We start from the raw sequence: 16,244 nt of genomic DNA, 5'->3' as shown, positions 1-16,244 counted from the left end.
GGTAGCTGCTATTCAATCAAACGTGCAACATTTTACAGTCGCAAAGACACCTGTGCGTTTGCCACGAAACTGCTATATAAGTGCCTCAGAAATCTGGGCGTAACGGCTTTGCGTAGAGTACATATTTACCGTGTAATTACTACTCCCCAGGCGAGACTGTGTTATCTAATCAAACGGTGGGCAGGGTGTAATTACTGTGCTAACGTTTGGCGGTTGTGAGACAAAACTTGGGCGAACATGTCAAACATATATGTATGATCATGACTGTAGTTAGATACAAATGTGTGAACGGTCAATGGTTTCCTTTAATAAGACCTACAGGTGCCACATAAATCATTAGTGAGCCTAAATACCCACAGGGATTGTTTACCACTCACAGGCAAAGAGCCAAATGTCACGCACCGTCACCCATACTGCACCATTCCTACGTCTACAATAGAAAAAGGGCGTGAATGTGGGCTCTGTAGGCCATCCTTCATTTCAATAAGCAGATATTTCATCATCAGATGCCATCATAATGACTTAAACTACTTCTTTACTATACACCTAGTATTTCATGTAAATCTTTAATGTTTCATAGAACTTCTTCGCTGCGATGACACATTTACAACGTTACAAAAGAACAGTCATTTTAAACGATGCGTAAGGATAATATGGCTATTGTATTGCTAATCCTGCGGAAATGTAGCTTGTGAAAAAGGGCGCCTAGGTGGGTTAATATTTGTCCTGTCTTCCTGCTGAATACGTTGCGTGACTTGCGAGTACAGAGTCCTGACAGACTCTCCTATACCCCATACTAACCTCCCTTCTTTGTTTACCGTCACCATGACAACGTTAACACTATATTGCATAGCCATGCCGGTACCAGAGGACAAACGTCAAGGGCATGTGTGTAAATAAACACGAGAAGACACTTTACGTGGAAAACTTCAAAGGGGTACAGCACGCTGTTTTAACAGGTGCTACTGTTGGCTCTATCAAATATAGGAACACGTTAAGATGAATGTTTTGTTACATCGGGGGGTGTGGGTAGCTATTATAGAACAGCCAAGGTTGAAAATAGCTGAAACTGATCTTGATGTTTGTTTGCTTTAGCAGTAGTTGAACAATAGCCCAAAGTGTAACGTGAACTTACCGGACCATTTTTTCTTCTTCTAAATTTGAATGATCCGGTATAAACCGGCTAGGAGGCTAGTACGTGGGTACGTAGACAGGTAGACAGGTAAGACGTTTGGAGGAAACCCAAGACGGAAAAGCAGGCATGTACAATCTGGTGGTGACTTGCAAAATCAAAGAAGAACAACAACCCAAACTTCGTCATTGAATTACTAGTAGTAACCACAAGAGTCGAAAACTGAGACAAAAACCAAATAAAGACTAAAGCCAGTACCGTATTTTGGTGTTTTCGTTATGTAAACACTACATAGCTATCTGTATTGAGCAAAACTAGGCCAAAAACAAACAGCGGATTTTATTAAATGCCACAAAACCTTGTGTCCACAAAGTTAAACACGCTGTACAGAGTTACCCCCACGGCCAGGCAGCTTTATCAATGTTTGATCATGTTTGTGCTTATTAAGCTTGGCTGTCAATCCCTAGTTTATAAACTACCACAGTGGTCGATCATATCCCTAGACATGTCTGTTCAGCAACAGGGAATCCTCGGACCATTTCTTTCTTAAGATAACAACATTTAACGATTTTGTCCATCTGAACCTGAATTTGTGAGTGGGCAAGCTTTGAATTCGGTGTTAGTTGATAATCGATGACAATCTATAACCTGTGAGTAGTTTCGTGCTAGTGTTTTTATAACATGCCAATCGTAATCTTTTGAATGTTCACATCGTACCATCTGTATATTTCTGAGTTCATAACAAATGTTCCATGCGACGTTTTTTGTATATATACACGTACAAACCATGACAACTGGTCAGTCGTTGGAGGTCAAAAAAAGGTAAACATTGATTCTTTCTGTGCTAGGTAAATACTGGGTCGGTAAACGTTCTTTGTAATGTGTTACTCTGTTTGCTAAGTAATGTAATTAAAAGTGTGGGAAAAAGCAAACATAGGCCATTACGAGTATAAGAAGGTCGAATGTTAAATCTTCAAGAAGCACGACTATCATTGAGACTGATTTTTCTCTAAATATAAGTATGCCTAAAGTGCCCTCAGGCCAAAAGATAATTAAAAGGTACTCGAGGACGTTTGGTTCAAAGATGGCCCTAAGCGGGTGAGAGGGAAAAGCACGAAAACAACCGTTGGGGCCTGTAATTGTAGAATCTGGCCTAATTATGAACAATGACGACTGTGATAAACAAGTCTAAATGTAGGACATCCCGATAGATGAGACACTGGAAAACATGTTTTGTGACAGTGATTCAAAACAAAAACATCCCGGTATCATACCGACCCCCTCCTGGTCATGATGACCTCACTTACCACTGTAAAGGCTAGGCTGGGACGAAAACATCGTTAGATGTAGATCTATTCTATCGCCAAGGCAGCCAGGAGGTTCGTGTTCGCATTTATATCACGAAAATAGCTCCCGTCCGCCTCAACATTGTCTGAGACTTCAAAACAACGTCATCAAACTTGCATCTATTTTACCACCAAGGTAGCGAAGAAGGTCGAGTGCTAATTTGTAACCCGTAACTTTGACAGAATCTTAAGAGAGGTTGTGGGGTTTACAGCCAGTGCATCTATTCTCTGGGCCTTTCTTTTAATTGTAGTTTCAACATAGAAACAAAGATGGTCCCTAAACACAGTCTCAAAGCACACCAAACATATTTGTGGGCGTACGTGTGTCGGAGCATAACAGTGGTGGTTTCCAATAAAGGACTGGCACGCTTGTACTGTAGCATTCAATGTACTAACTTATGACAGTTTTCCAGTGTGCAGTATTGCTAATCATAGGTTTCAGACATCGTACATGGACAACCAAGACGAATTAGTCTTAAAATATGTTCACTATGTATACCTTTCTCGTACGTGTATAACGTTATGTTTGTAAACATAGGTTACTGTATGTAGAAAATCTGTTTTCAAACGTAACTGCCTAACCTTTCAATACGCTGTAAGTGCGCACGTTGTAAACGATTCACATTCAACTGGAGCCTTGCTAGTATTTCGTGGTCATTACGGTTTAGTTTGAGTATATACGTCCCTAAATATCGATTATATGGATTATACTGCCATATATTCATTGTTGTTTTGAAAGATGAGTCAACCGTCTAATCCATGCACTAAACATACCCATCCTTTGATGACGCATAGTGTGTTATACAAGAAGATAGAACAACATATTTACCAACATAACTGTCTCCTGGAGAAATGTCATAAACAAGTGGATCATCTTACGTCTGAAACTAACGTATTTCCTTCGTAGTAATCGTTGTTTTAGTCCATATTGAGGGTGGGTATACGTACTAGAGCGGTAGTGAGTGAGTGGGTAGGTATGAGTGTAAGCACAACCATAACAAAACGGGGCTTTTAATTCAGCAAATATCATAACATGAACAAACACTGCTACTAGCTTAATGTCATTAAGGATAGAGAAAGGAACTTACGTCATCGACTAGTGCCGAGAGCTGGTCCAGTGGTGAGTAGGACAGGTCGCCTATGAACAGGTCTGTTCGCAGGCTGTCTGTGCCCTTGATCGGTTCCTTCCTTTTCTTGATGAAGTACACGGCCTTTCCCTTCAGGCTGGTCGGCATCTCGTTGGTGACACTCAGGGTCCCGGCGGCGTTGGCCAACACGAACAGATGCGTGTTCTCCGCCTTGTCGAAAAACTCGTGCAGCATGATCCTGGTCTCTTCCTGCCCGTAACATTTCGCCCATTTCTCCGGCTTCTGTTTGAAAGTCTTCAGGGCGTACTCACTGATAAACTCCACGCGACCGTCTGCCGCTTCCCCCATGGTGAATCTCTCCTGTTTTACTGACCAAACTTCGCGTTTAAATCCTTACAATCGGGTTTTCTTCTCTCTCCTCTGATGTTTACTCCCTTCTCCTGTCAGCCATAGTTTATAGAATGATAAAGTCCAGCAGTTTATTCGCCCGCGGCACTGTTTACTTTGTTTCCCAAACAAAGTGTTGTCTAGGGTTTCACCTGGATGAACGTGTCAATGGGTTAGCCTTACTATCTACGCGTATTTGTTACGACACCGGACACGGAGCGATGGCCAGTCACAAAGGCATGGCCGTTGTTTGTGAGAACACGAGCGACTTAGCTTTCACTAAGCGGTTTTGTTAGTGTAAATCGTTCCCGTCAGCCGGCCATAGACTGGGTGTCGTTTGAAGGCCCGTCGCCATGGCAACGGCGGGCGGGTCACGTTTACTCGGTGTACCTGCCGTTACCTGGAGGTGGATCGTGTGTCGGGGAGGGCTCGAGATGACTAATTTGGATTAGTACAGGCAGGCGCAGTAGGGGGTCCCGAGTACGTGACCAGGGGAGCACAGGGAACCATATTACGGTACAAGGTCCGGCGGGCACAGGTGTCCTCGGCTGAAGGAGAGGAGACGTACATGTAGTCCGCGGCTACTGGCTGTTGTTGTTGTTGTTTACGAATGCTATTGTCTTTCATTATTGCTGATAGGTCTATAGCACATACGCGACCGCCGATTGTACAGTTCCTCATAAGTTTACAAAGTTGATAACACGATCATAAAGAGAGCTGTAACAGGAATATCCCACACTTATAGTCAAGTTAGACATATCATGACGGTTGGAACGTAAACAAGCACGCTTCGGCAGTCAGTTTAAGCCCCTGTTTTAGACTCAGGTAAACGACACCAGCCCTATGCTGGGAAACGGGCGACCTTTCGTCAGGAGACGGATATCTGTCACGGCGGCTTGACCATGAACTAGTGCAATAACAACAAACGCCTGAACAATTGTCAGTGGTATTTCTGGCAAGCCTGCGGGCTAACATACCGTAACAGCAAAGGGGTGAACGTGCTTCCGATGTTCGTTACAAGCTGGGACTGATGCAAGGACCGCCTTAAACTATTCAAAGGAGATAAATAACAAAGATGCAGTGGCCTGGGCCTGGTAATGTCCCCAAGAATTTGGCAAAGCACACTGGTAGCCTCCACTTTTGTCTTTTCTCGACATGTATGTTGGGCTCTTTAACGCGAACCAATAATGCACTGGACCCATTGCTTGATATTTCCTTCCAAGGACGATGGACAACTTGGGCAAGCTTGTCTCAACAAATTCTTTTTCTAATAAAACGTTGAGATACTTATATCTGATGTGTTTGCTCTTCTCACGCGGCGTCAGGTGTTCTTTGAAACTGTTAAAGTGTGCCGGGTCGGAAGTAACGGGGCGGCTTGTGTGCGCAGCGCCACGTTGCGGGCTGAACGATGCATGCAGTAGAGCGCCGCCTTGCATGCAGAGCTATAATTGCAGGGGCGCTCGCTCACTACAATGTTGATTACTGATTTCATAAAATGATCAACCATCTACAAGTACAGTACAGACACATCAAAGTACAGGAATGATAAAGGAAATGCGTTTATTGCAAAATGACGTTCCTACTATAAACATCTCATAGTCAAGATATGGCAGAATCTCTTTGTTTTTTACATGCTGTTGCACATAATAATAATTCTGGTGTAAGTATCTCAGCCATCTCAATGGACGCACAAAAACAACAGTTCAGCATTGGCCGTTTGTCACATATGCACAACTAGCAAGGCTCACTATAATCCCTACAAGTCTTCAGATACAATGGAATGCACACATATATGCAACTCATATAGTCAGAGTAAGTTTGGTCCAAAAATAGGATTTGCAAGTACAGTACATGTATAAGAAACAAATTCAGTTGTAATCTTACTGTACAAAAAGAAAACGTTACATAAAAAAAAGAGAAAACGTTTTTCTGTATGAAAAAATACAAAATAAACTGGCAAGCTGATGACTTGATAGATTCACATCTTTCTGTACTTTTACTCCAGACATGAGACGCAACACCTGTGGACATATGTATGGTCTAAATGATTTATACAACCTGTGGAAGACAGAACAACATGGATAATACAATATGCACACAAGGGATGGGTAGGCTTGCCAGTTGAATGTCATCTGATATCTGTAGCTGAGTGCTGTGTGCACTGACGGCACTACATGTACACCTCCTGACTGGTACATAGATCCCTGCAGTATTTCTTGTATTATGTCATAGCAGCATGTAAATGTTCTCCCCAACATTTACTCCTTCTGAGGATTTTGCTGGGATCTAAAGTAATGATAAAGAGTTGGTGCCCTACAACTCCAGAGCCTTGTGCCTAACACTCAAGTCAACTTTTTTTCCACTTTTCTTCGGGTACATGAACACCATAACTGATACAGTGGGGAACATATTTCAGCCTAGTTAACAGTCATCAGAAAACTGGTCATATTTTCTAATGTTATTCACTCACACTTCCAGCGCTTTTGGGACCTTCCCACAAGCAAGTTGAACAGCAGCCTTGGGTCTATTTTTTCTGGCACAGACTCTCGTATTTGTTACTTCAGGGCTTTCTTGAGATCCTTATACCTTTTTTCATACTTTTCATACTATCAAACTAAGGTCCCCAAAGCACTGGCATTGTAAGCTATTCAATCATCATCATAATTTTTTTTTCTTTTTCTACCAAATCACTGCTTACTGTGTCACTTTGTTACTTTACTGGCAGCAATAGTTGCAACTATAACGTTACATTTGCATTATCTTTTCTCTGAACACACCATCACAGACATTAACCCACACTCATGACCTTTTCCTTCATTGAAGGTGTGCTGCAGATATGACTCATCCACTGGAGGATTTTGTTGTGGTATGAAACAACATCGCAACACTTTGTCTGCGGGTTTCTTCTTATCCTTCATGGTACATCTAACATTGCAAACTTGATATGGCACGATATTCAGGGTATGTCTGTCTTTTGCAATAAAAGGAGCAGAGTGGTAAAGAACTAAACAGTCAGCAAAAACTTAGGCAAAGAAAAACGGGCCTTTAAATGGGTGAACATGAATTTACACAACAAACTAGGGAACTGTTTGTTCATTGAAGTTGTGGAAAGAAACAGTCATGGCAGAAAAACCCTCCAAACTACAGACACACATTTGGCAAGTTGTCTTTGGTAGTGTTGGATATGTCATCGAAAAGAATATCTGTAGAAACACTATCAAAGACTTGGTTAAGAAAAACAGAGAAGGGATCCACCCCTGAGGTATCACCAAAAATGGCCCTAAACAGACAAGTCTCCATTCTTCTCTTGTGTATAACCATGGGAACCCTGATTTGTGACGGTAAGGCCACAGCAGTAGAGTCATATTACTAATTCTCTATTATCTCACTACTGTTTACATCTATCTTTTCTACCATTTTTAGAGTTTCAACTGTATAAAGTTAGTGTGTCTTTTAAAAAAAGGCTGTGCATTGTTTCTGCAAGGTTTGGTTCAAAACAAAAATTGATATTATAATAAAGTCTGTTCTCTTGATTCCAGTTCCATGATTGCATTTGTTACCTTCCCGAAAATTGTCTCTCAAATGACGCTTGGCTGCTTCGGTTCAAATGTTTAAGAGGAAATAATATTTGTAGTAACACAATGGTAAGAAATTGTGCGGGTCAGCTTGCTCATTCTTTTTATGTTCACTAATAGCACCACCAAAGATGACATGCACAACTGAGGTGCAACAATACAGTACTCGCTTTAACACTACAACTATAGTTCTTTTGATTAGCAGAGCAAAGAGACAGAGCAAGTTAATACTAAATGCAACTCTTCAATCTTTAGACTCACTACTGGCCTTGAGTAAGTTCATGGGTAACTTTAAGAAAAAAAATTTACAGATCTCCAGTAAGAGACTGCAGATATTTCCTCATGTTGGACATGGATCACAGAAAGAAAGATGGCAACAAAAGGAGGTGGAAATAAGAAAAGGAGAAACTTAAGCTGTGTTGATAGTGCAAAAGACAGGTCCTGTTGGTACATCAGCCTTTGGCATCAGTGGGTCAGAGGTCACTCGTACTCCACCAGCTGCTTGTGATAGAACAGGAGGTACCTGGGTACAAACAAGAAAACATGTCAGCTCAACAGTTCAACACTTATGGATTCTGTTTCTTTGTCTTTATGATATGATAGCTCTGTTTAATGATTCTTCAGCCTGTACTCCTGTCTTGTATATATAGAATACAACACGGTGTATTCCGTATCGCCCGAGGTACCAGCCCGACCGCGCGTCGGATCGCCCGACGGCCGAAGGCCGGAGGGAGATCCGATCCGCGGGAGGGCTGGGACCGAGGGTGATGCGGAATACACCGTGTTGTATTTTATTTATGTCATACCCACCCAAGAAAACGCGCCTTTCAATGCGAAATGAGCGAAAATTTGGTGTCCCTAAACCCAAAAAATGCGACAACATCAATTCCAACGTCCGAATTTTGTATTCCAATTTCGAAATCGGTGCACACGGTTAGGCCGAAACGCGTTCGAATCATTCCACGGAACATTTGGAAGGGCCGGGCCGTACGCGTTCAGAACCCCCGGGCTGTACCGCTAGTTATCACACGGGCCGGAACACCCGTATCGAACGTAATTGCGGCCCAGGTAGGACATAATATAATTTATATCATATCAATTTATATATTTTTGTTCAGTACAGTTTTGTTCATTTCGTAATTTGTTCCTTACCCTTCACTATTGACTACATCTGCACAGAACATCATCCTTACCCTTCACTATTGACTACATCTGCACAGGACATCATCCTTACCCTTCACTATTGACTACATCTGCACAGGACATCATCCTTACCCTTCACTATTGACTACATCTGCACAGAACATCATCCTTACCCTTCACTATTGACTACATCTGCACAGTATATCATCATTACCCTTCACTATTGACTACATCTGCACAGTATATCTAGCCTGGGTACCATCCCCAGTAGTATATTCGCAAACTCTATAACTGGGTCTGGACTTGCACACATATGTAGCGTCTGGAGTCTAAATATTCGTTCAGATTTTGAACGAGCGCGCTGATTGGTCCTACTCGTCTAAGCCCTTTTTTGGGTGTGTACATATTAGGTAAGGGCTGTTCGTATGTCCGAACGGCGACGTTAGCGTCCGTTCGAACGTCCGAACGCCTTATCATCAACATGTCCGACGGCGAACCGAACGCTACAGCGCACATGATATAGCCGTAGTCAGTCTTTCCGTGATAAATCATCAACATGGCTGACGCACAAGCCGCTCAGCTCACGGAGGTTGATGTTGACCTCGCAATCACGTCCGTTTTGGACGATTTAGACGGAATATCGTCGCTCAAAAATGAGCAAAAAGATGCATTGAATAATTTCGTTCGTGATGTTTTGGGCGTCCTACCGGTAAAAAAAAGAACGCGCCAAGAAAAGGAACACTCGCACGAAGATCTGTGTTTACAAAACAACAAACATCACTTGAATAATGCAGGCGCGACATTGGCCGTCGCCTCTGAGGCTTAGCCAATCAAATGAAGCCCCGCTGCTCGGGCTAGCTCATTACGTGACGTCATGACCAATCGTTTTATATGTGTGCAAGTCCAGACCCAGTTATAGAGTTTGCGAATATACTACTGGGGATGGTACCCAGGCTACAGTATATCATCATTACCCTTCACTAATGACTACATCTGCACAGTATATCATCCTTACCCTTCACTATTGACTACATCTGCACAGTATGTCATCATTACCCTTCACTATTGACTACATTTGCACAGGGCATCATCCTTACCCTTCACAATTGACTACATCTGCACAGAACATCATCCTTACCCTTCACTATTGACTACATCTGCAACGGTGGCCTTGGTGATGATGTCATCCTCGCAGCGGAACCACTGGTCGCGGTGCTGGCGGATGAAGCACGTGTAGTGGCCGGAGTCTATGGAACCTCGGTGGTTTACAACAGCAAACAAGGAATATCTACAGCAGGAAGATAACAGGAATATGATTCACCAGTTCTGACAAGGTTAACTTACATGACTGTACACTATGGTGCTTTCTTCCATAGTCGGCACTTTCTAGCAGCATTACACGTACACCAACTTTGTCTCTAGGTAGGATATACATGTAGGTACTTTAAAATAATTTGTTGCAGTGTTTTGAAATAAAAACAGATGGAAAGTGTAATGCATGAATCATAGAATCTTTTTATGCTACAATTTTCTCAGCATATACAATGTAGATGCTACACATGTATACAGTAGGAAATGCCTAACTGTTTCTACTACTTCTTCCACCTATCACACAAAACAGATAAAAATAAGAATTTGCTGAATAACTGCTAGCAAACAGCTCTGGCTATATTCATGCATATTGAGATACATGTACAGTCTCATATTTTAAGAATACAAGAAGCAAGGTTTAAAAATGCAATCTCAATGAGCTGCTGTGAGATGAAGTCTTGCTTACCTGTTCTCATTACTAGCTGGTGTAGGGCACATCTCTCCTGGGGATATACTGAATGTGTCCAGACCATTTCGTCTAAAGAGCAACAAAAGGGTTTGATTTACATTCAGCCAACAAACTCTTATTCTCTGTGAGACAAACTCAGAAGTCATTCACACAAACACGATACATGTACTTTCTTTTTCTTCTGTAGATGCACCATATGTCATGACATGTACCTTGATTGATATTGCCATAATGTACTTACAATACAACTATTGTGACAACATTGAAGATGAATTGCACACTTTTCTACCTTTCTTTCATCTGTATAATTTGTTGATATTGTTCTTGCATGCTGTCACTAAAGATGGCTATCTGTGTCATGGAGATTGATTCACAACAAAACAGTCCCATCATTGATATAATGGATTAAACGAAAATTCACAACAGAACAGTTGAGTTCCACCAGTCTTACCTATGAGCCATGAACGGAGTCAAGTCTAGCTCCACAGGGAAGGACACAAATGTGCTGATCTTCCGCCGGAATTTTGTGGAGTGTTCAAATCTCTGTTGGGAAAAACATAATGCTAGTAAGGAAGGTCTGTGAGTTTGCCTTGCTTATTGCTGGATCAGGCAGAAGATATCACCAAGACAACTCTATAATATGTCTTTTTTTCAGGTCTGCAAACATAAATAGTAATGAGGGGAATGTAAGAATATATCAACAAGAAACTCATTAATATGTAGTCAACTAGATGTTCATATAACTTGCTAATAATAACTGTAACAGATTAACAGTACAATCCCATTATTTTAGATCATTGTGGATCAAAATGTTAGGTAGGGACTAGATAACCGTATTGTTGGGTTGTGTTGGGGGACCATTTTGTCTTTAAAATACCTTAAGGTGAAAGCAGGCTACAACAGGTAGTTTCTTCATGGTGAGCTGCTTAGTCGACTCCTGGTAGCTGTGGCAATGACTACACTTGATCTTGGCACTGGAGCCTAGATGCTCAGGCCGAGTAAATCTGCAAAACACAAAACATACATGGTTCAACTTCCAGTCATTAAATCCATTCACTTACATGATATGGGCAAGAAGCTTATTCTGGTATTTTCCTCAAATGAAGACAAGAATAAAGCAAGAGTTGAAAGAAACGCAGTACATTTAAACAGTATTATCGCAACATAATAACAATCCCCACAAATCAGTTATACATTGTCAACAGTATTACAAGAAATGAAACACCACATTGTGCACTTTGGTCATTTACTGATGTGTTGCAAAACCTACCTTTTCAAGCAATCTGTCAATGAGGTAGATGTGTAGGAGATACCATTTGTAATGGCACTAGCACCTGCTGTCAACAAGAGAAAAACAACAATAAATTGTAATTATCAACATTCAAATAAACAACAGCACTCATATGTTTTGCTTAGCCACTGATAGACACTGATACATGAATTAAAGAAAGCCATTTTTCCTCAAAGTTTCAACCTGCAATTTGTGCAAACAAAGAAAATGTTGCAGAATGCACATTCTCATGTGCTGTCTACAGGAACCAAATCCTGATAAGGTCTTTCTCCAAACAGAAACTATTACATATACATGTATCTAAAATACATAATTTAAGATTGAAAGAAATACTCCTTCCAGAGACAGTACAGAAGAATGGCAAACTCCTGCCTACCCGTCAGAAACCCTGCAGTCAGTATATCCTGAGAGTCTGCCTGGGCTATACTGGTTCCCAAGTCCAGGGAGATGTCCCAGAACGGGTCCACTGTTGTTGACACACCTCTGTCAACACAGAAAGGTCAGGTACATGGAGTTTCTGTCAACAATTCGTCAGGGCCTTGATACTATGACTTCATTTCTTTTCTTGGGGACCATGACTTTGTGATTGGACAGGAAATAAGGTTTTTTGCAGTGTCTTAAGTTTGCAGTTGAAACAATTCTACAGTACACTAATGATGCCATGGAAACACACATTTGCTGTGTCATGATTTTGTAGTGAACTCAGTTTACCATAAAAACTGCAAAAATAAAACATCTGCAAAAATTTCAAGATTTACATTAACTGTACAGAACCATTGTAAGGGCAGGCACTTACAGATATACTATAGTATTACTAATAATCCAAACCCAACAAGTTGCTCTGCTACTTAATTTGTTCTGGAAAAAAGTCAGAAAAACTTACAGGCATGCCTGACATGTCACATCTGACTGAAGACCTCCAGTGAAGACCTGGTCAATGATACAGTTGCAGTGGTGGGGGTTGTGGTGGTTAGAGTGGTCTGTGTCACCTGGAAAAACACATCATAATCAGTAACCTGTAACAGGGGATAACCCCTGGATCCCCCCACCCCATTCCTGAAAGTAGTCTGGTATACGCATGTAGTCCCACTGTGCAGTACTGTGGTATAGACCACCATGAGTAACAGCTGCTAACACAGACACAAACAGAAGGAGACATCTCCTTGCCCACAGGTAATTATAAGTAGAATATAGCAGAAAGCAACAGCTGTGTGGTACCTTTACAATGTCTGTGTAGAACGTCTAGGGCAGCGATGAAGAACTCATGTGCGTCTTGCTGCTCATAACCTGCCAGGTGCCGTGCATGTGTCCACACCAGGTGCAGCAGCTTGAACGGAACATGGGGGGAGCGACAACCTGAGTAAAACTGGGAGGGGGGGGTGAAAGAAAGACAAGTTAAGGAATGGGTATGGACACTGATAATGCCATATTAACTACTAGTGAGTGCTAGTCAAATTAAATGGTTATACCATTGGCTGAAATAAAGACATCAGATATCATGAAAATAGGCGTGAAGATAAGTCCAACTCCAAGGGAAATAATCTACCAACAGTCACATACTATTTGCCAGAAATTTTGCAATAATATAATCTTACAATCCTGTACATCACATGCAGTCTTGCTGATATTTCAGGACAGCAGAAATGGGAAGCCCAGGCAAATGAGAACACTCATTGTCATGTTCAACATGACCTGCAGATGATTGTGTCACCTGGTCTTTTATTGCTGCAGATAATAGTACCTGACTTCACATTCAACTTTCATTTCAATTTGGCATTATCAAAATAAACATAATGGGAAAAATCCTCCAGAATGTTCAACATGTCATAGATTTTGGACCAAAATCTCTTTCCTTGAATGCCAAGTACATTGTCACAGGGCAGATTATAAAAAACATTTAATTAATATATGACGCAACACAGGGCTCAACATGCTTTTTTCTGCACAGATAGAGGATACATTGAAAATTACATGGATCTGTCAAAGTTTTATAACAGTCAGGAATACCTGTACAAGATAGACATCAGAAATACACAAACCTGCAAATGCGGGTAGTATTTAAGCCCTGCCAAGATTTTGAATTATTTCTGACTACATTTTTTTGTGTTTCTAAATCCGAGACGGTACCTCCTGAAAGAGCCTGGACATCTCACAGACAAGACAGTGGTTCTGACTCTGGATCATCAGACACTCGTGTTTGTCTGACAGGAAGAAGTCCCGCAGGAAGGGGGTGTGCATCAGGGCTTGGACTATGCAGTTCATGAAGCAGGTATTGCCTAGGTTGATCAGGCCACGCAGACCTGGATAGAGTCAACAACATACAAATTAGGTGCAAAATATACATGAATACTAGTAGCAATCATAGTCCCAATGAACAAGATTCACCAGCAAACTACAAGCGCTTCCTACATTTTGTGTATAGCAATGTAATTTACCCTTTTCGTGCTGGCTTGAAAAAAGAGAAACATTGTACCAAAAGCTTCAAATTAAAGTCATATTTTAACAGCTGAAAGCATTGAGTACTATATAAGTAAATGCTGACCTATTGTAGAGTTGTGTGTGATCTTCCTTCTCTTAGGGTTGTGTTGTAGCAGGTTGAGCTCATTGGAGGATGGCTGCCATGCCACTGTGCCATTGGCATGAGTACCTGGAAAATATGCAGTAACTATTAACTCCATGGGAACCTTGAACATAATAAATACAACTACTATTATGCTGAGGTAAGTTGCAAAAGTGATATCTGATCCATTAGGGCCTGAGATTATGCAGTATTAAAGGCTATTAACAATATTATTGGCATCAACAATGTTAAAACACTTGAATGTATAGCACAATTTTTCAATGCTAGATAATAAGTGCTAGAGTACAAACATTGCAACAGAAAACATTTTAGCCTAAAATCAATCATCCTAAGATGAAAAAGCAAAATACATGCACTAAACCACAAGTATGTTGGGATTACTAATAGATATCATACATCAATATATGACACATCATAACGCAATATTGGTGTCTATGGCAAGGTCATCGGGGACTTGTGCTTTTATACATCTAAAGAATCTCATTAGTACAGCTCTACTTCAAACGGCTGCCTGTATCCAATTAAATCAGTGCTGGAAACAGTGGCAATAATCATACATTGTGACCTTGGCCTTCAATTTCAATTTTGACAAAGATTAATACCACGCCCAATTCTATGATATTACAGGAGCACACTTCAGTCATATTGGATCCCTCTCAGCACACAATAAACGCAGAGGAATTATTATTCATGGCAGAGCATCTTGAAGGACATACAAAAGGTTGAGACTAGGCCCTGTGTTGCATATTTTGTACATACAAAAAATGCCATGCACCAGAATGTAACAACACATATCTTATGTTAGCCTCAAGTTTTTTTAATACATCATAGTTTTGATTAATGTAACTTAAAAAAAGATAGATACAGGGCCAAATATTCCAACCCAAACCATGTTGGTGAAGATCTGTCAATATTTCTGCTCCTACATCAACCATCAGGCAAAATTCTGTCCACTCCTCCCAGCAGATAAATTAAATCAGGGATCCCAAAACACCACATACATGCTGATGTCATCAACAAGTGGCACAAAATGGTTTCCTCCACTTGAATACGAAGCCCTTCCATTACTACAGCAAATTATGTAGTTTGCATGACTGCCAGTGATTGCGACTATCATGCACTGAGCATAATGGCCTCCATAATTGTCCCAAATATAATCTGCAACTACAGTACAGTGATTCTCACCCATAATTGGTAATAGAGTGATTTCATGGGTCAAGAAAGCCTCTTGTCAAGTACAACAGGTCAAAATGCAATCTCTACTTCACAATTGATATAATCTTGCTCCATAGGCTGTCCTAATCCTATTTCTAGTTATCAGTGACCACACAGCTAGCTTTTCTCCAAGGAAAACATAACAGAAATAATATTATAGAAAATTCATTAATTCTCAACACAATTGTAGAAATGGTATTATATCTTTATCAGATTATACATGTACATGTATTATGATATTCATCCATGTTTATCTCTACTGTAATTATGACATAAACATACCTAGTACATCTACCCACTGCTAAGTCAGGTTACGACGCCATAAAAAAGGTAATCTAATCATTATCATTAAAAAGGCTTTGTAAGAGGAAAAATAACAGGGTCATCTGCCCAGGGCCCAGGATGAACCACCTGTTAGCACTACTGTAACAGCTCTAGCCTGGCAGTACTGATTCCACACACATTTCACCAGGTTGGCTTCATTCACAGGGTATCAACATTCTACCCCAGCAACAAGTCTGCTCTGGGGAAATTTCCACACCATGAATATTCAGATGTGAGTGGGGTTGGTTTGTTATCGCAATTCATGGCCTCATCTCACTGTAATTTCACTCATTTATTTGACATCCACCTTTTAGGATTCTAAACCTAAAGTACCTTATTATACGTAATAAGTAAACCATATTGTAATGGTTGGCATTTGGGT

General features: G+C 40.9%; 2 protein-coding genes across 3 annotated transcripts in view; both read right to left on the bottom strand.

Moving 5' to 3' along the window:
- LOC109484561 (dynein beta chain, ciliary-like) overlaps positions 1 to 4,211 on the bottom strand; it is a 34,970-nt gene extending 30,759 nt beyond the window's left edge. The window contains exon 1 of the mRNA XM_019787884.1: positions 3,567 to 4,211. Within this exon, the coding sequence (XP_019643443.1) occupies positions 3,567 to 3,914 (348 nt within the window). The 5' untranslated portion in view covers positions 3,915 to 4,211. The remainder of the gene's footprint in view (positions 1 to 3,566) is intronic.
- A 1,281-nt stretch (positions 4,212 to 5,492) lies between these two features.
- LOC109485012 (ubiquitin carboxyl-terminal hydrolase 22-like) overlaps positions 5,493 to 16,244 on the bottom strand; it is a 13,332-nt gene continuing 2,580 nt past the window's right edge. Inside the window, exons 4-14 of one of the 2 annotated variants that reach the window (XM_019788396.1) lie at positions 14,285 to 14,389; positions 13,870 to 14,042; positions 12,961 to 13,108; positions 12,626 to 12,731; positions 12,119 to 12,225; positions 11,722 to 11,788; positions 11,329 to 11,455; positions 10,903 to 10,994; positions 10,449 to 10,520; positions 9,810 to 9,959; positions 5,493 to 8,051 (exon numbers count right to left, since the gene is read on the bottom strand). In XM_019788396.1, the coding sequence (XP_019643955.1) occupies positions 8,009 to 8,051; positions 9,810 to 9,959; positions 10,449 to 10,520; positions 10,903 to 10,994; positions 11,329 to 11,455; positions 11,722 to 11,788; positions 12,119 to 12,225; positions 12,626 to 12,731; positions 12,961 to 13,108; positions 13,870 to 14,042; positions 14,285 to 14,389 (1,190 nt within the window). In that variant the 3' untranslated portion in view covers positions 5,493 to 8,008. The remainder of the gene's footprint in view (positions 8,052 to 9,809; positions 9,960 to 10,448; positions 10,521 to 10,902; positions 10,995 to 11,328; positions 11,456 to 11,721; positions 11,789 to 12,118; positions 12,226 to 12,625; positions 12,732 to 12,960; positions 13,109 to 13,869; positions 14,043 to 14,284; positions 14,390 to 16,244) is intronic. The other variant, XM_019788405.1, reaches the window with a different exon arrangement.

The sequence above is a fragment of the Branchiostoma belcheri genome, unplaced genomic scaffold (assembly GCF_001625305.1).
Source record: "Branchiostoma belcheri isolate BF01 breed outbred unplaced genomic scaffold, Haploidv18h27 scaffold11, whole genome shotgun sequence".
Lineage (NCBI taxonomy): Eukaryota > Metazoa > Chordata > Leptocardii > Amphioxiformes > Branchiostomatidae > Branchiostoma > Branchiostoma belcheri.
The sequence above is the reverse complement of the archived record's forward strand: the minus strand, read 5'-3'. Positions and strand labels throughout refer to the sequence as shown.